The 22,408-nt window shown below is 43.2% G+C and overlaps 1 protein-coding gene across 6 annotated transcripts; it reads left to right on the forward strand.

Annotated features, from left to right (window-relative positions):
- The first annotated feature begins 3,610 nt into the window (after positions 1-3,610).
- On the forward strand, positions 3,611-19,938 carry HSD17B2 (hydroxysteroid 17-beta dehydrogenase 2). Of its 6 annotated transcripts, none has more exons than XM_019488223.2 (5): positions 3,613-4,114; positions 7,930-8,142; positions 8,441-8,626; positions 14,146-14,287; positions 16,357-16,505. In XM_019488223.2, the coding sequence occupies exons 1-5, from the start codon at positions 3,829-3,831 to the stop codon at positions 16,415-16,417; spliced, it is 888 nt and encodes a 295-aa protein (XP_019343768.1). In that variant the 5' UTR covers positions 3,613-3,828; the 3' UTR covers positions 16,418-16,505. The 6 variants fall into 6 exon arrangements, with proteins under 6 accessions (XP_019343771.1, XP_019343768.1, XP_019343770.1 ...); XM_019488225.2 differs by having other exon boundaries at positions 3,614-4,114; positions 16,370-16,494; XM_019488224.2 differs by having other exon boundaries at positions 3,614-4,114; positions 14,146-14,283; positions 16,357-16,494.
- Positions 19,939-22,408: the final 2,470 nt, after the last annotated feature.

Raw genomic sequence — 22,408 nt, forward strand, 5'->3', positions numbered from 1 at the left:
AGAAGAAATTATAATGCCACGGTTAAGATTGATCATAGACTAATATGATGGCTGAAGCAGCAGAAGTTAAGGTCATGTTAGGGATCACGTGGAGGTCTAGGCTGGACACCAAACAAGGAAATATCTGTATGTGAAATAGAACAAATCTAGATGCAGGTTATTTGATCTGCAAATAACCTGCATGTGATTGTTATAAGCTTCCTAATTTGCTGACTATGCTTAAGGGCAGGTGAGCAAGGGGGAAAAAGAAGAAATAAAAGGAGGCACCTGGAAGACATGGAGAGATTGGACATGAACAGGGATCAACAACTGAAGAGATGGTAGACTGATTGGAGAGCAGCAAGTAAAGGAACCGTGAGGTATAAAAGAAGAGGTTACATGAAAAGTAACTTGGGTACACGACACCAAAGACACCACCATGCAGGTGTGCAAAAGTCCCCTTGCCTGGCAGCTTAGCTGGCCAGTGACGTTGCCGAGCAAGACTACTCATCCTCTATGTAATGTATCTGATCATTTTATTTTTGCTTTATTTAATCTGTCAATAAATCTGTTTCCTGTATGACTGGAATGGTCTGAGGTCTCATTTATTGTTGCTGCCCCAGCCCCCTCAAATCTACCTGCAGTTCAGGTGCAATACAACTAACTGGGACATCTGAAGAAAGCACAGCGTGGCCGTGTACTACTATACTGGATGAGATAAGCAGTGGAATATCAAGCTAAGAAAAGAAAAGACTGGATTTAAGCCTAAGAAATCCTATGTAGACCAGAGATTCAAACTATTGGCCTTCAGAGAAGAATCAAGTATTGTCAGACTTCTCTCATTAGTTTCTTTGCCTCTGAAAAGGCCCATGACAGATGTGCGGAGACACACGGCATGACACATTGTAGAACATCCTTCATTCCTATGGACTTCCAGCAGCAGCAGCAGGGCCATGCACAGAAAAGTAAAGTGCTATGTAAGGATGAGCAACAAACTATGTAGTGGTTCCACATGGACGGTGGCATGAAACGTGCCTGCATTTGCTTTCCATGGTTGCTTGGCATTGCCATACATTTGATAACAAGGAAGTGTGGTGATACAGTGGTTAGGTATCAAATGCCTAGAAGACCTAGATTTTACTGATGACTTTACACTACTGAGAGATGCCTCCAAAAACATAAAACAAAAAAGCAGATATTTTGGCCAAAATGGGGGGCTCATAAATCCACACAACAATGTTACGTCAGAAGGTAAAAACATTAGGAAAGTTGAACAATTCACTTCACCAAGCAGCACTACCCAAGAGAGACTTGCACAAAGCAAGTTTATGTCAAGCGTCGGCAAGGTATCCACAACATCCATTAAACCGAATGGATGGAAATCCAAGACATAACTAAGAACCAGAGCCAGAACCAGAACTAACTGAGCATTTTTAGCTTGGACAATCTTACCGCTAAAATATGGTTGCGAGAGCTGGAGATCTATCTAGGAAGCCAAACACCTTTGTAAAAAGCATTGCATAAGAGTGGATGGAAGGGTTTAATTGCCAACAAAGAGACATCAGAAAGCATCAGCCTGAAGAAGGACTCTGGCGGGGTGTGAAGCGGACACCAGTGAAACCACAGAGCGACAGCAAATGAAGGAAAAGGCTGAGACTAATTCCAGGCCATGCACCAGTGCTGGCACAGGAAGGAGAGATGGATGAACGGGCAGAGACAGTTCAACGCATTAACAGATTAAAACACATCTCTAGACTCATATTTGTGCAGGAATTACGACCCCCACCTATGACTTAACTGCATCTGCACTATGCTGTCCTTTCACAGCAGCTGTTGAGGTGAACTTGGGTTCATGAAGGTTTGTGCTCTCGTTATGGATCTTATTAAGTCTATAAAGGTGTATGTCTACCCTGCCTTGTGATTAACTGGTAATGGCTAATCAGAAGGCATTTTTATTAACTTTAAAAAGAATATGTAACAAATAGAACTGCTGTATCGTAAATCCAAATATGGATGAATGGTGGCAATTTTTTGCATCTGGTGTTGGACTTTGTCAGCGTCCCATGGAGCGGGGGTATATGCTCAGGACCGCTGCGGCCGTGTCTGGTGTCTGGGAGTGCCTCCCAAAAGCCAGCCCAGGCACGGCTTATGGAGTAGAGGGGGAGCTCTGGCTCCTTCCTGCTCTACGACCCTGGCCTTTTGGTCCTCAACCCTCCTTGGTTGCTCTGCGGCCCTGACTCAAGGAGACAGCTTCCATTTTGGCTCTTGAGAGAAGAATTTGATCTCTTTTGGGGAAGTTTCAAGCAGCAAAACAATAAATAAAGGCATTTGCTGGGGCAAAGGCCAGCCTGTTTGTCCATCCCTCCATATCCATTGTCATAGTTATCTCCCCCTGGATATCTCCTGGGTATTACCTGCAATCTCCGTCTTTGATGAACTGTCATCACAGCTATTCCAGTCTCTGTAGACGGATGCATCTTCTCTCACGTAGGCCACACACGCAAGCTGCATTGTCTCTGCAACCCATTTGTTCCTCCCTGCATAGGTTAGCTGGGGGGAAGACTGAGGCATATGCCACATCATGACAATATGAACAGTCAACACAGAAATATTGCAATAAACACCGTAGTCCATCACAGACCTAAATCCTGCCAATGGTAATTATCTGCTAGTCTCTCAGCTTCTCTCTAGACAAGAAACCGATGTGTTTTAAAATCAAATTACTTAAATGGATGGAAATACCACTTAGCTACAAGTTTAATGGTTTTTAAAATCATATTAGCCGGTCATGCGGCATGCTAGTCTCATCCCTCAGTCCACCTAACCTGATTTTAAATTGGATGAAATGTATGTCTCAGTGGTACTTCAACCCTGCTAGCTAATTTGATTTTAAAGCACACTTTCTTTCCCCTGAGTTTAAAAAGGCCCCACAGAGGCATTACATATTTCTGATCTAATTGATCGATTGGAGATTGCTTTTTCATTTTGCTAAATGCAGTTTTGAGCAGGCAACTCCTGCCCAAACTCAAGCTTGCTGGAAATTTTAAAGTAGTGCAGATCTGAGCTCAGGTGTGGTGCATTAAATACTGCTCCTTTGGGAAGACAGGCTCCAGAGAGCGAGAAGAAGGAGGCGAAGGAATAGGGCAAAATTCCTTGAATTCAAATCAACTCTAAACACAGTGGGTTGTAATCAGGGAATCGTCCCCAGAAGCATTCATTAAGCACTGGCAAGGCAAGCTTGTTTAGCTTTGGCATTTCATTGAGATAAAGAGGGTGGCAGCGGTAGGTTAGGCGCATAGATAACATGCTGGTTTTGTACTAGGAAGAGTAAACATCATGGGCCTGATTCTCACCGTGTGCCTGTGTAAATCAGAAGTACGTCTGCTGATATCAGCACACATTTCCCATCCACCCTAAGGAGGAAATGCCCAGACCTGAGTATCATGGAAATGATTTGTCTATTTGGTAAAAGATCATTGAAGGATGATAAAACATATAGCATGTAAAGTTTCTTTTAGGCCAGGGCTTGCTACATCATGCCCCTTCCCCGCTGTCAATCATTATCCAACAGGTTCATGGTTCAGAAGGTGGAGCTGCCAGGCAATAAAAATAGGAGGTCAGAAGAGGAAGTGTTCTAGTATTTATCCCATTGTCAGGGATGATTCAGATAATTCAGCTGTATGTTTTGTGATCTTTCACCATGCAATTTATTTATTCCACTCTCCTAAAGGGAGCCCCCTTTCTCTGCCCCACCCCCTTACCCTGTTCATATAACACACACTGCCTTTAGCAACACCTGCTTGCTATAGTGCTGGCTGTGTCGTGCATGTGTCTGCCTTCTCCAGGAAAATGGGCACTTCTATCTCTAAAGCTGACACTTCTGCTGCATTGCTCTACTTGAGTGTGACGGCAGTTTTTGGAGGAACAGTTTTTTACAAAGCCAGGAAGAAGAAGATGGAGAAAGCAAATACATTTGTCTGTGGTCTCCTGCTACTCTCATTGGAAATTCTCTGTTTTGCTATGCTGAGAAGTTATGCAGGTTTGCTCCTGTTCTCTGGGGCATGTCTCATCTCTTACATTTGCTTACCTGTGCGATCCATGTTACCTGTGGACAACAAAGCTGTGCTGATCACAGGTAAGGGGGAATGGGCAAAATTTGGGAAGTACAAACTGGCACTTCTGTCTGACAGATAAGCTGTGAAAGTTCCTATTGTCAGCTCTTCATCACCTGTGCAGTGCCAGTATTTGGGCAGGTGTGTGGTTTTTGTTTTCTTTTGCAAACTCACATATCTTTTAGCTGCTTTCATTCCTTTTCTCAGATTTTTTTTTCCAGGTTATAAAGTGTTCTGCAGTCATTTAGGAAAACATCCTTTGTGCTATTTCTTTTAGTGCTTTATATTTTGAAAAGAAATTATACAAATAGTTTTCTGTGCTACATTGAAAAATCTACTTCTGGTCTCATCTGGTTTCACTAGTGTTTACTGTTGAAATATGTAGATTAATAACCCTGACTTTAATAATTTAAAACTGAGCTTTCAAGTGGCAGGCATATTATATTATTGCAACGTTTTCAATACATTGTAGGTCAAAACATAACTAACTCTTTAATTACACATTTAAGCTGTACATGGTTTCAAAAAGTAGACACTAGATTGATACAATATAGTAAAATATAGACACATGCTATATGCATTATCTATTAACACTATTCATAGATGTTCTTAACTAACACAGGTTAAATGCAATGATACTAAAGAGTTTTGTTAATTTATAAAAGAAACTATGACCTGGTTTCTCTCTTCTATTTTTTGTGAAATTTTTTTTTAGCACATTTTTAGTGTAAGCCATCCCGGGCATTGCTAATCTTAGCTTATTTTTTCATCCAGAACGTTGGATTGAATTGTTTGGAGTTGTCCATGTAGCTTATCGCTCTGAGAGTTTATACAGAACGTGGAGTAGTCATTTTAATTTGGATTGACAGATGTCCACACTAGGGCTTCAAAGAAAAAGTTAAGTGATAGCGTCCGCAGAAAGTTTGCCTCCCCCATTTTAGCAGCTCAGCTGAGTTCTGCCCGCTGCATCCAGTCCTTGTTTGTCTGCTCTGATGTACCAAATGAGGATGGATGTAAGCCAGGGGTAGCTAGAAAATGCATGCCTGTGGCAGAAGGCAGAAACTTGAATCTGATCAGGCAAAGCAACAGCCTGTGCTTGCACTGAGACAAGTCTCTTGGGAGTTGTTTTTCTTTTCTGAAACTACCTTTTGCAAGATGCTGGAAGGTAATGTATCTTTAACAGCTAGCTTTCAGTGTCCCAGGAATCAGCCGTGCTTCACTCCCTTTAGGTGCTCCCATGCCAGTGCTTGATTGTCTTTACCCATAACTGGCTCAACCAGGATCTGCCCCACCTGTTGCCCCAGCTCCTCTCTGCTAATTTGAATCACTTGTATGATGATGCGGGGTCTCTTGCCACTCAGTTTTTAGCCTGTCTATCTAGTGCAGGCGAGGCCTGAGGCAGAGACTCAATTACCATTGTATTTCTTTTCCCTTTCTAAAACCACTGAGGAAAGTGGCTGGGTGCTGCTGGGTTTCCATGGAGGATGATGTTGGCTATGCACACCTTGTTTTTCAGTTTTTATAAAATGCTTTGCTGTTTCTTTTGGGATGGATGATGACCTTAATGGCAGCACACACTTCCTTATGATTAGTTTAGCACAGCAATAGGTGTGAATGCTCCAGTATGTATGTGAAGGATACTGTCTTTAGCACGGTCATGCGAGTAACTCATGCGAGTAACTGCAGTCATATGAATGGCTCCAATTGATCCACATCTCTCTATTGCTCTGGCTGCAGGATGGGGCCCTTTTGCTGTATTTAAATAGAAAGTCCTATGTGCACAGAGGATTGTATCACTTTCCTTTTTTGCCCCCATTTTGCCACTGGAGAAACTTTTCTATAGATTCAAAGACCCACATGGTCTGAAGTGAGTGGCAAAAATACTTAAACTGGGGGAAAGCTCTAAAACAGCAAAAGAAGAGAAGAGTTTTGTATTCTGGCATCTGGCCTTCCTTTCAGCATCAGAATTTCTGATGATAAGTAGGAGTTAATGATGCCAGTAGTGGGATTAGTGGTACATTTTCCATCTCTTGATGTACTGAAGACTGTCTTGGATGCCTTTGCGGAAAATCTGTTTTTGTCAAACACGAGTTTTAGGGCTTGCTAGAGGCACAACTGGAACAAACGCTGTGCTCTGGTAGGCAGCTAGCTCAGATGATCTAATGATCCCTTCTGGCCTTCACATCTATGGAGCAAGGGGCAAAACTTCTTTTGAGGTCAGAGGCCTGGATGTAGGTGAAAGGAATGGTGTATTTCCCCCTCGTTGTTACAATCTCTGTCCATCTTTCCTTTGCACGCTCCTTTTCCTTCCTTCAAGGTATGTAGTAAAGGTCAGCTAATAATTAAGATAAGCATAGAGCCATGCACTGCATGTTTATACTTGCACAACAGGCTGGATAGGGCGAGAGGGGATGTGAAAGATGGCACAAAGATGAGGTTTTACCCTCCCCCCACAAAAAAATCCCTGTTTGCCCAAAAGCTTGCAATTAAAGACCCAGTGAAGGGTGTTTGTGCCCAAAAGCTGGCAATTAAAGACCCAACAAAGGGTGTTTGTGCCCAAAAGCTGGCAATTAAAGAATTGCCTTTGCCTCTAGACCAATGCGGCTACAACCTGGATACCTGTTTGCCCTACTGACATTTGCAGAGTTTGTTTCCTTTGGGAATCCCAAGAATGTGTGTGCGTGTTGTGGGGCAGGGGTGAGGGAGGGAGATTGTTTGTCTAAGAGATATGGAAATCAGGTGTTACTTGAAGAGCTCTGATGCATCTTCAGCAAACCAGGGATTTCAGAGGCCAAAAAGCATTTTGCAAAGGGCTAATTCAGCAGGGGATGTTACCTTCTCGGAGCAGTTGACAGCAGGATTCAGTACACACCCCCAGTTTATTTCAGCTTGCAATTCACTTCCTGTCCATCCTGAAGGAACACTGCCTAATATAAAGTACCTCGGAGTCATAAAACTAAAAACATACATGTTGAATTATGTTGCTCTGCAGGAACTGACTTGGGGTCTTTGCTATTGTGGAGATGTTAGAATCATGGCCATTGATAATAATGATGCACTTGCTATTTATATACCACTTGACATAGATGAATTTCCTCAAGCCTCCAGTGAGGTTGATAAGCAAGGAACACTATTTCCATTTTACAATGGCAGAAGCAGAGGAGTTAAGTAATTTCTCCAAGGCCACTGTATGGATTGATGCCAGGACCAAAACTAGGGAATTTTTAGTTCCTTGGACTGTCTTTAGATTTCTAGATCATACTGCATGCTGTTTTTGAAGCCTTTTATCTAATAGATTTCCATTACAGGCAACAGCCTGGCATAACCCATTGATTTCAAAGTACATCATTTCTTTGGAGCAGATACAGCGTGCACAAATAGCGCAGATTTATAATGTGAAACATCCGTGGTCACTTCTCAGGCTGAGCTTGCCATTCAGCACGCAAAGGCTGACTTTCAACCCGTTTAGTACATGTCCTACCAGCACAGCCTATTTGGCCTCACTTCCTTCTCCAGGTTCTTGTCCTTAAGGTAGTGTTTAACAAGGAAAGAAACGTCTTAGTTTCTCTTTGGCACCAAATTGCTGCTTCTCTTCCTTCCAAAGTCAGTGGAAGTTACTTCAAACACTTTTTCCTTGTTGCCTACTGCAATGCTCAAGTCCAAGAGGTGATGGAATATGAGAGAGAAGGAAGGGTGGGAGTGGTGAACCCATTCGTGTTTTCTCCAATAAAGTATTTCTTGTCTTATGAATGAGTGGGACTGCACAGCTATAACAACAAACGGAAATTAAGGAAGCTGTATTTTGCCTAATGTGTCTTTCCAATTCTGGTGCTTTCAGGAAGCGATTCCGGGATTGGACATGCATTGGCGAAGCACCTGGATAATTTAGGTTTTGTTGTGTTTGCTGGGGTTTTGAACAAAGAAGGACCCGGGGCTGAAGCATTAAAAAGGAGCTGTTCCCAGAGACTTTCTGTCCTGCAGATGGATATAACCAATCCCACACAAATAAGGGAAGCTTATCTTGCAGTTTCAGAGAAGGTACAAAATGCAGGTATGGTTTCTGTGCCGTTTTCTGCAGGTGGTGCACAGGCATCTGTTTGCAAGGTGCATCCATTGTCTTGGTTGCAGCGTGGTCTGCATGGGATGTGTTACATATTTCCTTTTCTAAGCCTCTGAGCCATCAGGGCCTGCCTATAATAACATAGCTCCCCGGCTTTGTTTTGGGTGGGCCATCCAAACCAAATTTGGGATATACAGTCTATACATATTTAAAACAATCCTGTGTCCCCCTTGTAACAGAGCAATTTACTTACCTTGTTTAATGATGGGCATTTCCTTGTCTTCTTCAGGATTATGGGGCATTATTAACAATGCTGGAGTCCTGGGGTTTACTGCAGACAGTGAACTGCTTCCCATGAGCGTCTACAGGCAGTGTATGGATGTGAATTTCTTTGGGGCTGTAGAGGTATCCAAAATGTTCCTACCTCTACTTCGGAAATCCCAAGGGAGGCTCGTTAATATGTCCAGCATGGCAGGTGAGTTGAACTGAAGCTGCAGATCAAGTCCATTTACGGTGCAGTGCAAATGATGAATAGTGACTTGGACCAGGTTTTGGTCACTATATTGCTTAGCAAAATAATCCTCTGAAATCAATATTTGCTCGTTATATCATTATCTCCTGTAATGAACTGTCTCTTTTGTTCAGGTGACTGCCTATGGTAGCTAGTCATTGAAGAGTTCAATAAAGATCACTTCTCTAGAAAGCTCTTGTTTTTCTCTCTCGTCCCGAGAGAGACTCGTACCACAATGTAACGTGCTCAGGTCCAGAGTTGCAGATCTGAACTTGATAGTTTCCCCAAGAGACTTAAGTTTTCAAATGGATTGCTAAAACGTGTGCCAGCAGAATCGGAAACAGCTCCTGCTGTGTGTGCAGATCCTGTATTTGTGCATAGAGTTGCCTGTGTTGTCCTTTCATGCACATGTTTGAAATGGCAGCTTTGCATCAGCGGTGGTTATGACTCAGGCCTCTATATCTCTAGGGTAATAATGGAGTATGAATGACTTTCAGATGAGTGTGAGAGATCTGTCCAAGAAAATTAAAGGAGAGGATGTTTGGTTAACACTTAACTTTAGAGCAGAAAAAGCAAATGTTGCAAGTGTTATCTACCTCTAGTAAACTTGTTAGATAAGTATTTAAGCTGCTGTGGTGTAACCCTTCTTTCCTAGGACTTAGAACAGATTGAGCAAAGTATAGCGATAAAACATTTACATCTTAATTGGTAGGACACCTTCTACCCTTCCTAAGGAATGGATGCCCGTTTCAGTCTGTACACTTTTCTGCAGTGCTTTCCAGAAAGCCTGCCCTGCCTTCTGGCACAATGAACAGAGGCAGAAAGACAGTGCCATTAAAGTAGTCTAAACTCGCATGTGAAATAGACCTTTATGTCATACCCTGAATCAGCGTAGCCAGCTGGAAGAGTCACTAAAGATGGAACCAAAGTTTGGAAATGTCGTCTGTCCGTGTGATTTCAGCTGCTTGGATGTAGACTGGCCCCTGTGCTCCAGAGCAGGCCAAGCAGAGGCACGATGCATTTTATGATCTTTGTTTTTCCTTACAGCTTTGCAGGAGACAAATACTTTGATTCACAGTTATGAAAAATTAAAAAAGCACCAGCAATGAGAGAGAGAAATTCTGAATACAGCTAAACAAAGTATTTTACTTCCCAACACCTTAAGTTCACAGTTTTGTGTCTCTTCTGTGATGAAAAAAAGACAGGGTTTGGAGTCTAGAACTCTGCCCACGGACGGGAAAGGAAACTTAATTTTCAGCAGTCTTGATGTCAGACTAAAAGTGGACGCTTTGTTTGTGCACGTTCTGGACGTACATCCTGCCGAATCTGAATTTAAGCTTCTAAGTCTACTTGCATGAAAGATGGAGCTAACAGTCACCTTTAGTTTAAACTGCAAGCTGTTTCAAGAATCTTGGCTTTAATATTTTTGTCTCTTTATGCAGAATGGGCGATTAAAATATATCATGTCCTCAACTGTTGTTTAAAAAGAAGAAGGAAAAAAATGTCCTGTGGGAAAGTTATCTGCTACAGGTCCCCCCTAACTCATGTGTGCAGCTGTACTCCAATAGTCATGTTGAGACAAACATTACCCTGCCTAGCTTGAGCAACTGCTGTTGGCTTTTGCATTTTGTATGCATACATTTGGAAACTGGGTGACAAAGGTGATATATATGTAAATGCTGAGGTACATGGTGAAATCCTGATCAACTTTAGCTGGGTTTGGTTCAGGTACATAATCTGATTGCAATTCTGGCCTCACCGGAGCCCGTAGGAATTTTTGCCACTGATTTCAATTAAACCCATTTTTTATTCTCTGTTTTTGAGGGTGTCTCCACAAGCGGGATCATGTTTTTTCTCAGGGATAAGTAGCAGCGGCACATATTTGTGCTGTTGCTAGTTGTCCCTGGGCACGCCTCTGCACGCACACTGGTGCATGGCAAATTGCCCCAGGTGGGGTAGGGAAGGCTGGGGCCAGCACCTGGGCGGCCCCAGCAGCCTTACTGGGAGCTCTGGGGCCTCCTGGGGCTGCAACAGTGGTGATTTTGGGTGTGCAGAGCCTACTGCTAGTGGGTGTGCAGAGCCTAGTGCTGCCACGTGCACAGATCGCCTAGTGTAAAAAAAAAACAACTGCTGCACTGCTAAGAGATGCACTCGTGGAGATGTGCCCTTTTTGTCCAGCTTTTTTAGCAGATGCACTAAACTCCTCGACAGCTGGTGAATAAGTCTTACCAGACTTTTTTTTCCAGGCCATAATTTCACAAATTTGAACTATTATGGTTTTCCAATGAAAGAGACCAGCGCTTTGGGAACGGTAAGACCGTCTGTTCTTTCATGTGAATGATCACCTAAGATATGCTGGGAAATGAGAACAGGAGTGGAAATAGGGTCCAGCAGCTACTAACTCAGGATTTAGGACTCCTTCAACACATTGACTGCCTGATGGAGGATCCCTAAAGACCAGTTAAAGGCTTGCCATAATGGTTGGTTTAAAAATGTTCACCTTTACCTTGTGTTGGCTGATCTGACCTCCGTTTTCAATGTAACAGCCATAAGATTTATGACAAGAAGGGTTAAGGAAGTCACCGAAGTACAATGCGTGACAAACTGATATCATCATATCTATCTGTGATAACCACAAAGCAAGTTGCCTAGCTGGTTTATTGTTTTAAGCAGCAAGGAGCCATGCACACAACCCGTTTGCAGTTGTGTAAGTTAAAACAGTGTACAAAAGCTGAGGTAAGTTACTCCAAAACCTGAAGCGGACAGTCTACTGGTTATCTGAGAGTAGCCATGGCAGTAGGTGATATTATAGTACTTTGCCACTAGGGCTACGTACAGACATTCAAAAAGCCCGAGGCAAAATTGATCTAAGTTACGTGGTTTTCTGTAAGTGGTGTCGTTTAGATAGGTAGTGAACAAAACACACATTTGCCATTTGGTGGCGAGGGGCAGCAAATCTTAGACCTGGTTCTGCCATTTTTAAACCAGTCTACGTGTGACACACTTCTCTTCTGCTATGGGTACAGACTGGTTTTGTGTGCTGAACTTCTGTACAGACTGGCTGCCAATCAATTATACCAGTGAAAGTGTAATGTCTGCACCTGGCCAAGGTGGCAGGGGAACTGCTAAAGCTTATTTGTATTGAGCAAATGGCTATTTTAGGGAAAATCCATACTGGATTCTAGTTAGTTGCACTAGTGTAGGGCTGTGCATTGTGTGTTCACTCTTTATGTATGTGCCCAGGCCCTAAGCAAAGAGCTGGGGTCTTTTAGTTCATTCAAATATACTCTTCTCCCTACTTCACCTCAACAGAAATGTTATTACAGCCTTAATTTTGCTCTACAATCTTCAGCGTTTGTCACCACGGTGTATACTTTACTTTACGGTTTTTAGTGCCTCCGTTTACTGGAATCTGAAGTATTCTGTTGGCAACAGAAACCTCACAAATCAGTTTTACACTTTCAAATCTGACATCCAGTTTGGTGTTCTCCGTGTATTACAGACTCAAATGATAGAAAGCAGGCACCAACATATTTTATGAGCACAATGTTTGCACTGCACGCGTGCTCAGGTAGATGTCAGGATCCTTATCGCTTACGCCCAGAATTGATTTCTGGCAGAAAATGAAAAGGTTCCCAACCTCTAGTAATTTGACTTTGCTGGGGTTTTTAAACACGCCTGCTTTTACACATGGCCAGTTTTAGTAAATGTCTTTCCTTTTATTGCAGGGTGTGACTGTTAGTAAAATATTAGCTGAGGAGCTGGTGAAATCTCATTTTGCATGGCTTCCTCCTGTGTTCCTTGTGGTAATTTAACTAGATTTGAGGTTAGCCTGACCTCAAAGGAAAAGAATAATCGGTTTAAATGAGGATGACTTAGAATGAATTCACATCATGAAAGAAGAACGTGTAATTGGCTGGACTCATTTTAAAAGAACATTTTCCCCCCTCTCCCCTCGCCTCCCTTGAGGCTAACGTGATTCTGGTCATCGCAGTAAGGAACTGCGTAGATGACTTGACTTGAGCAGTTTATATTAAACCTGTTTTGAATCAGTATATTTTCCTTCCAACGATTGAATTGGCCCTTTAATAACATAATACATAGGAATATCATAATTGAATGGACTGAATGTACCAGCAAGAGTAATTATACAAATTAGGAGAGGGCTGACCTCGATGGCTTTATAGGAAGGTAGCTACCCTGTCAGCTTCTGCTCGCCGACCCGCTCCTTTCCACTATGGAAAGACTGGCCTGTGGAGACGGAAGTCTTTGAGTGAAGGAAGTTGACAATTTTCTACCAAAATGTTTTTTGACCAAAGGAGAGTCCCATTTCTTCCTAAAGGAAACCTGTACAAACTGTTCTCCCCCCTCCAAAACCTCCAGTATTTTGGTTTAATATTTATTCTTTGGTTTTCAGAACCGTAATACTTTGTAACAGGTTAGCTTCTTCAAGCTTCCATACACATGAACATTTGCATTTCTTTAGATATTTTTTCTACAGAATACACGTGTCCTTTCCCTCTTGCACACGCAATACTCCGTTTTGTTCAACGGATCCATTCCTATGGCCAGGTCAAACTGAAAGACTGCCTTCTGGGGCCGGCAGCCTGGTTCACGTAGTCAATCTTTTGTCTTTCAGACTTCTGGTGTATTGGGGGAACGGTTTCCAACTGAGCTAAGTTTGGTTTGGCCTAAAAGCGTTGGCGTACCTCCCATCTCCCCATCAATTCTCTCTTTGTTTGTCTTCATACAACTGGAACTGAGACTGTGTAACTTGTGGTAGCTGTTATTAGGGGCCTACCTAAATTGTGGTTTGATGAATTTCATGGAAACTGCCCCAAATAGCGTTGTGCTCAATCACTGGAAAATCCAGCGCTGTCTGTGATTTCCTGCAAAATCAACCAAAAAAAAAAGGGTAGATAGGCTGAGTGAAGGCGCCTTCTGCCAATCAGCAGCAAGGGGCACAGCTGCTGGGTCCCTCCGCCAATCAGCAGAGGGGCAGGACCACTGTGAAACGCTCATGAAATCGGCTCTACCTGCTGCAAACGGACCATGCAAAACCCGTTGTCTCGCCATGACTTAGGTATGTCCCTAGGTATTATAGATGAGAGGGATTTCAAATCTCTCTTCTGATTTTAAGCTGTTCTGCTTTTCCCAGCAACAGCTGCAGAACAAAACTCCATGACTTAATTCTTTACATCATGTAACATGTTACCTGCATGACTCCTGTTTCTGAACCCCAGAAATGCAATACAATTGAGCTTCTTTTTGCAGTTAAAAAGTGACTTCCGAGCAGATGTTACTGACTTCAGTATTTTTCAGTTATTGCTAACTTTGCTAAGTGTGGTGTGTGTGTTTTTGGAAAATACCATATGATTTCTTTGACTACTTGTGCTTTGCTGCACTGAGATCAGCATAATAAAGCCTCAGTAGCCTGGGAAGAGCTTGAGTCCAACTTTATCATGTTTATATTACTCCTGCAGGAGGTGTCCCAATGCCAAGGCTCTCTGCATACGGTGCATCCAAAGCAGCTCTGTCCATGTTTTCTGGAGTTATGAGGCAGGAGCTTTCCAAATGGGGAATTAAAGTGGCGGTAGTTCATCCATCAGGCTTCAGGACATGTAGGTATCTGACATTTCAGCTAGTTCTCCTCCCTCCCCAAGACTTTTCCCTATAGACCAATCTTCTCAAGCAGGAGTTCGAATGATTCTCAGCTGTCATGGTTCCTTCCCATCCTTCACTTTTATTACTCAAATTAAGTCTTAGATTGCAAAAGTGAACAAGAAACTGTAAACGCCCCCTCCATTGGTAGTGCCTGACTCTTTTGCTCCTAGAGCAGTGGTTTCCAGCCTGTGCTCTGCGTACCCCTGTGGGCGACGGACTATGCCTGAGGGGTCAAAAGTCTGTGAATACTCACACTTACAATTCAAAGGGGGCTGCACCTTCATGTGACATTTTTTAGGGATCTGGCGATGGAAAAAGGTTGAGAACCATTGGTCTAGATGGAGAGTATTTAAGCAAAGATCCTTATTGAGGAATGAGTGAAAGCCTTGGTTTCCCTTTCACAGTAGTGGGCACCGTTTCTCTTTGAAATCAGTCAGCCAGTCATTCTGATTGATTCTGATGGTTCTTCTCTCTTGTTTCAACTGCCTTGCCAAAAGTGAAAACCAGACTTCACTATCAGCTTGACTTTAGTAGAGCTTTATGGTTTCCTGACTTGAGAACATTAAAACTTACCCCGCACAATACCCGCTCCACCCTGTCAAACTGCTTTCCAGGGGCCCTGGTGCTGTGCCATCCGGCATTGTCCTCAGGTGGTACTCATTTTTATTAAGCAACTGAAGCTTTGTGTCTCCCAATACCCCTTTCAACGCTGAATTCTTTTCCTCATAAAGAATAAATACTATTTTCTACAGAAGTTTCCATTGCTAATTGATAACCAGTCTGGCTAGAAATCTTTAACATTTAAACACTGTAGAGAATTGGCTCTCCAGAGCACAGTGGAAAGACATCCTGAGGAGGCTGGTATTCCCATTCCCTAGATAGTCCTATTCTGGCAGTGAGCTGAAAGCATTCATCCCCAGCACCTTCTCATAGCACAATTGTGTCTACAGTCTTTTAAAAAAAAAAAAGCTTTCTATACAAACCTGACTTAGCCAGCTCCATGTAAAACAACTTATTGGAAATGTTCTTAAAAGACTTCATTCCAAAATATCTACCATACTTCCCTGTCTTTGTCTATGGTTTGTTAGGAAAGTATAGTTTAAAACAGAATGAACTCCTTCCTCCTTCAACCTGTCCTGTGCAGTAGGACACTCTTACTTCATGGTATCATGTTGTCTTGGGAGTGTAACTTCTGCTGTCATGATAAAGGTTATGAGTAAAGTTTTGAAGACCTCTAAGGAGCTGAGATCCCACACCTGGGGGACCAAATGTCGACATTTGAATGGTATTTGGGCACTTAAAAATGCAAATGGTGCCCAACTCCCAGTAAGTTTGTCTTATGCCTATCCACGCTGAGAATCCCAGTCATTGCCTATCTGCACCTTTAGGTACCTAACGACATTTAGTTGTCTTCCATGACAGGCAAAGGGAATTAGGCTTCTGAGTGTTTACATCATTTCTGAGAGCAGAGTTTGGCACTTCTCTAATGGACAATGATTGTGTTAGTAAACAGGTTTCCCGATTTGGTCCTTTGGTCCTGGTTTTAAACAAAAAGGTGTCCACTTCACCACCCCGTTACCTTAGTCGATTTTGTTAGGCATCGTAACATCCTTGTTAATCTCAGCGGAAAGGGCAAGGGCAGACCAGGCCATGGAGAATGAACTAATCTCTGCACATAGAGGCAGTCTCTTCAGGTCATGGCTGATATCAGAAATGTTTATATAACCTTGAGGCTTGCACATATTTGAGTCTGTTGGGGTTTTTTTTCCCCTCCTCCAAGAATGTGTATAGTGTATCTTGTCTCCTCTTAAGATAGGCATGACAAACTAGCTGGAATGTAGCCAGATGTTTTTTGTGCAGTTTAATCATTTCAATCATCATCAGCTTTTTTTTTTTTTTTGAGATGCACTTAGGCACATAGAGAACAACTGTGTAAAATGGAGAGGGGGGAGGGGGAAGACACCGTTTGTATTCACCGGTTGGACTGGATTATCAAAGTAATGTACAATGCTGCGTTACTCACCTCCCAGGTTGTTGTTCCAGGCATACAAGGCACACCCGAGCTGTGGGATAAGCAAGAAAAGCACCTGATGGAGAATCTCATGCCAGACGTGAAGACGGATTATGGTGAAGACTACATTCTAGCACTGAAAAATTTCCTGCTGCACATGCCTAGCTCTTGCAGCTCCGATCTCTCCCCACTACTAGATGATGTTCTCGATGCTTTATTGGCAAAGAGTCCACACGGTTTATATACTCCGGGCAAAAATGCCTACTTAGCTCTGTGTATCTTTTGCTACTTTCCTCTCTGGTTTTATGACTTTTTCATCGGTAAATCACTGTGTGTCAAGATTTTACCTAGAGCTCTGAGGGGACCGGACTCTAAAAGCAAGAACACGTAGGCACTTGGAAACACGGTCGGTATTTTAAATTCTACTGTGAGTTAATGAAGTGCTGTGTTAGGAAGTTACTTAACATGGCCCTTTGCTTATTAAATTACATTTACGCTGCTGAATGAATGGGAGTGAAGTGTAGTTTTGAAGATTTAAATTTATTTTAATATTCATGAAAAGCAGTGGACGGACAGCACTAGGAAATAAATGCCTCCAAATAGGCACTGCCTTGACACTAGCAATGCAAGCTTCACCCACACTGCCTGCCTTTTCCAGGTTTCTCTCTGGGGAAACAAGGGGCGACTTCAGTCTCCATGTGCATTCAGTCCATCACCCTTTGGCTGGGGCTAGGTACAGACATTCAAAAAGCCCACAGCAGAATTAATCTAAGCTGCACGGTTTTCTGTAAGTGGCGTAGTTTAGATAGGTAGCGAACAGAGCACACCTTTGCCGTCTGGTGGGGGTGCAAATCTTAGGCCGGGTTTTGCCATTTTTAACCAATCTATGTGCGCCGAACTTCTGTTCTGCGGTGGGTATAGACCGGTGTCTGATCACTTAGTGGTAAAAGTGTCATGTCTGTACCTGGCTTGAGTGTCCTTCATCCTACCAGCAAAAGCAGAACATTGCAAAGTGGATTAAGGATCCACAAAATATTCCAAAGTACTATTGGTATGTCGCGATCCATCCTGACATTCCCAGACGGGAATAAAACCCCACCTCATACATTAGCAGTCTCTCAATGTGGCTTCTGAAACGGTGAAGCCCGTAGAGGTGGACCACCTACTTGGTACTGCCCTGTGCTCTGACACAGCTGAGTGGAGAGAGGCTCCGATTTTCGAAGGAACCCATGCGATGGGCATGTTTATCATGAGAGTCAAACATTTCAGTCTGTCTAACCCAATGGCTGGTTTTGGGTGAACAAAGCTTAGAATTGGAGCATGCATAAAAGCGGGTGTAAATCTATATCATAGAATCATAAAAGTCAGGTTGGAAGAGACCTTGTAGATCTTCAGATCCAACCCCCTGCCTGGGCAGGAGGAAAACTGGGCTCAAGTGACCCCAGCCAGGTAGGCATCGAGCCGCTTCTTAAAGACCCCCAGGGTAGGAGCCAGCACCACTTCCCTTGGAAGTTGGTTCCAGATCCTAGCCGCCCTGACTGTGAAGTAGTTCCTACGGATGTCTAATCTGAACCTACTCTCCAACAACTTGTGGCCGTTATTCCTTGTTATCCCGGGGGGTGCTAGGGGAATCAAGGTCTCCCCCAAACCCTTCTGGGCCCCCCTAGTGAGTTTATAGACGGTCACAGGGTCCCTCCTCAGCCTTCTCTTGTGAAGGCTGAACAGGTTCAGGTCCCGTAGCCTCTCATTGTAGGGTCTGCCCTGCTGTCCCCGGATCATGCAGGTGGCCTCCTCTGGACCCTCTCAATGCTGTCCACATCCCTCTTGAAGCGGGGTGCCCAGAACTGGACACAGTACTCCAGTTGTGGCCTGACCAGTGTCGCGTAGAGGGGGAGGATCACCTTCTTGGACCTACTTGAGATGCATCTGTGGATGCACGATAGGGTCCGGTTAGCCCTGCCGACTGTGACCTCGCATTGTCGGCCCATGTTCAACTTGGAGTCAATGATTACTCCGAGATCCCTTTCTGCCTCCGTGCTCTCAAGAAGGGAGTTTCCCATCTTATAAGTGTGCTGCTGGTTACTACTGCCCAAGTGCAGCACCCTGCACTTGTCTGTATTGAAACGCATCCTGTTTTTGTTAGCCCACCCCTGCAACCTATCCAGGTCTTGCTGCAGTCTTTCGCTCCCTACTAGCGTGCCCACCTCACCCCAAATTTTGGTATCATCAGCAAATTTGAGCAGGTTGCTTTTCACCCCGTCGTCCAAATGGCTGATATAGTGGGATGATATCCAGTTCTGTATGGGTGCTTCTCTAGAAGTTACAAGATGATAAGATCTGTGCTCCTAAATGATTTGATTGCCCAAGTTGGATAATAGCAATAGAACCGGTAGTGCTCAGATTAAAACCCCCCCAACAATTATGTGACAGTATTTACTGCATGAGCCTGCTAAAAACACCCGCGCTGCCTTTCAGTTTTGCTATGCTATTTGCCTGTAAGCAAGCACGTATTTTTTTCTCCACTTTGAATTCCTAGGTAGAGGTAGGCTTTATTTTTTTGCACAGCATGGCCGGTGGGTTAGGTGCTTTCCAGACATTCCACATGTTTTTTCCTTGAAGCATTTAAGGTCTAAGTAGGCGCCCTATTTTTTTTCTTTCTCTTTTAATAACAACGTGTTTAGGAAGTTTTAACAGATGTATGCTTTGATGCACCACCCAAGATGAGGCAATAATCATAATAACACTCATTTTATTTGAGTCTTGGAGATGCATCATGCAGCTATATAATCAACTCTTTCCATTTAGCAGGTTGTTGAAGTGGAGATGTTCTTCTCACTTCTCACTTTGATGCTTGCTGTGAATCTGATTTTTTTTAACATTCATATTGGAACATAGAGAACTTTTAAACGCTGGGGAGAGATACGAGCCAGCTGTTCACCAAATAAATGTATTTAGCTATCAAAATGGATTTTTAAGTTTGTGATGACAACAGTCCCTTCAAATTGGGTATTACGTGTTTTAGCTTCCTAGAAAAGCTGATTTATGTAGAAAGCTAATTTTAATAAAGCCTGTGGCTTTAATCAGCTAGGAAACACAAATGTCTCTCTCATTGACATCCATTCTTGAGCACAACTTTTCTAATGTTTGCAAATGATGTGGCGAGAAAAGGATTTGCCTCGACAAACTGCCTGGAAGGAAGGAGCTTGGCACTGCAGGGTTGGAAGAAAGGATCGGCAACTTCAGGCTACAGCACGGTCAAAGAGAATTTTTTAAAGCGACTATTTCTATAAAATCTCACACCAGTCAGGTTAAAATATGTGTATGGTGTGAATGGGGTTAAATGCTGGGTAAAGAGGAGAGCTTCTGACTGTCATGGGTATGTCCAGTCATTAGAAAACATACAAAATGTGGTATTACAAAGAGTTGTATCTTTATTACTAAATGATCTCTTGGGAGCCGCCTGAGCCTTCTTCTTTCTTTCCATTCTGATGAGTACACTTCCACTCTCACTGAATATGAATGGTTGGATTTAAGATATGTACAATTACTGAATAAATTGAATGAATGAAAAAGGAATAATAAAGTCACTTGTCTTTCCAAGGCTCGCTTTTCCTTGGTTAACTCTTCCATCTTTACAGACAACTTGACTGATGGCAACCATGGGGCATTTTTCACTCTAGATGGTTATTCAAAGTGCTTTCCAGACTTCATAGTACACTTGCAGCTCTCCATGCACTTAATGGTCCTGTTCTTGCTTTATTGAAGTTCAAGGGAGACTAACCAAAGTTTTAGTGAAAGTAGGAGTGGTTCTTCCATGAATCACATCATCCATGATTAGAAGAGTCATCATTTTTTTCCGTTCTGTCAATTTGGTCTCAGAGGGGCTTTTATTTAGTGGACTTGGCCCAGCAGAGTAAGTCAACCTGGTTAGGATTATATAGCTAGGTCCTCTGTATAGGAAATAATAAGTGTGTCTAAATGTGCCAATTTAAGGCTCATTAGCCATTTTTAAGGTGCATTAAGGGTGCAGGTCTACATGTGAGCACCCTTGATGTGTTTTAAAAATGGCTCTTTTAGGCTATTTGTGCCTAAATTTGATACCTGCTGAAGCAGGTATCAAATCTGGCCACAAATAGCTGAAGCACCTGCCTTAACACACATGCAGATGTATTAAGGCACACTAACACTGTGTATGTTGATTGACTTAGGACTAAACTTTAGTCTGAAGTCATCCAGCACACCATGCAGGATGTTTATACATGCCCTTTAGCACATGCATGTATAAACACGTGCCTAAATCACCTTAATGCACATTAGGCAAATGCACATTAAGTTTAGGCACGCATAAAAGTGCGTGTAGACATGCCCAGTGAAAGGGAGGTGCTCTGAGGGGTAGCTGAGAAAGCCCAGTGGCAGCCACTAGGAAATATGAAACACAGGACTGTGTCTGAATTTTTCACTCCTCTTCCACCCATCTCAGGCCATACAGTAGGCAACTCTAGTACAGTCACAGTCCACAATGCCTAGTCTTGCTTCTGATGTAGGCAGTGGTGGTGGTGATGGTGTTGCCCATCAGCTGAGTAGTTAGGATGCTCATCCAGGCAGTGGGAGACCTGGGGGGATCTGAATCTACATCACTGACTTCCTAGGAGAGGCCCTAACCACTAGGCTATGGAATAGGCCTTCCAGTTGCAGCACAACCAGGCAAGAATCAGAAGGGAAGGAACAAAAGCAAAAGAGAGCTTAGTGAATACTGCACTACCTGGGAAAGAGGAGTCTTGGGTTCAGGTACTTACTTCGCGTGTGTGTTTGTGTGTGTTGTGTGCAAAATTGCATGGAGAGAGTTGGGAACAAGCACGTCTTCCTAGCCTAGCAGTTAGGGTACTTGGCTGCAAGAGGGGGAAAGTAGAGATCTTATCCCTGCTGCTTGGATTCTTAGTGCATTTTATATTAAAATCTGTATATAATCTGCTTGTATAAAATGCGTGTATGTAAAAGATTTATGTCCTGTTAATATCCAAATCCAGACATCTAAACACCCGCTGCCCACAAAGATTAGGTGAGCATTACAGCAGCCCTGTGTCAGAGGCGGGTGGTTAAATATTGCAGAGAACAAGAAAAGACCGTACTGATTTCAAGCCCTGCCAGGTTTAAGAGGTGTTGGAATGACAAACAAGGTCAACAAGCCCTTTTTCCTGAGTGTTTGAGCCCTTGGGCAATGTCTTTACACCTGCACATTTCCCACAGCTTTGAGACAAATTCTGTTTCAACAGCTATTAGTTTAAGGGCTGGTTTTGGGAGAGTTGTACAAGTAAACAGTTAAGTACACAAAAGGTACCTGGCCATGGTGCTACAAGGTGTGAAGAGGAAGCAAACTAAATGTTTGCGATCCATTGTGACATGGCAGTACTTGGCAATGGGGTTAATAAAGGAACGTATAAATATAAGGCAGATCTCACCTTTACACAGAACGTGGTACTGCATCATTACTGGGCGAAGTGTTGACCTGCTGATGTGAAAAGGAGTTTTGGAGACAAAAAACAGAGCATCAAATCAGGCATGGAGCAGAAAGCAGAGCAGCAGCTTGGTCAGGGAGCACGGAGTAAAGTCAGAGCCTCAGATCGGGCAACAGAAAGGGATCAGAGGGGCACACTGGGATTTGTGACACATCTGCCAAAAAGGTTGCCCCTGCCCACTGATCTATTAAATAATTTTTCTCAGCTATATACAGCAAAGACAGCTTAATAAGCCAAATAGTTTGTATGGACAAGATGCCTTGGAACAAGCAATGGGAGTCTGTCTAGTTTTGAGACAAAGGTGCGTCCTTCCCCTGGGCCTGGTGACATTTTGCCCAGGGCTGGTAGACTAGTTCGAGCTATATTTCAGCTGGTGATAGAGGCTAACTGCAGTCCCCAAATGACACAAAGCATTCAAGTGGAAGATGACCTCTCTCATGAGAGCACGAAGAAATCCAGTGATTAACAGAATAGCTGCTGTTGCACTGAGAAAGTAGGCTGAAGGAATTAGAGATTCAAGACAATCAGCCATGCAGCCATCAGGAAGTAAAATGA

This window comes from Alligator mississippiensis, chromosome 10 (assembly GCF_030867095.1).
Source record: "Alligator mississippiensis isolate rAllMis1 chromosome 10, rAllMis1, whole genome shotgun sequence".
Taxonomy (NCBI): domain Eukaryota; kingdom Metazoa; phylum Chordata; order Crocodylia; family Alligatoridae; genus Alligator; species Alligator mississippiensis.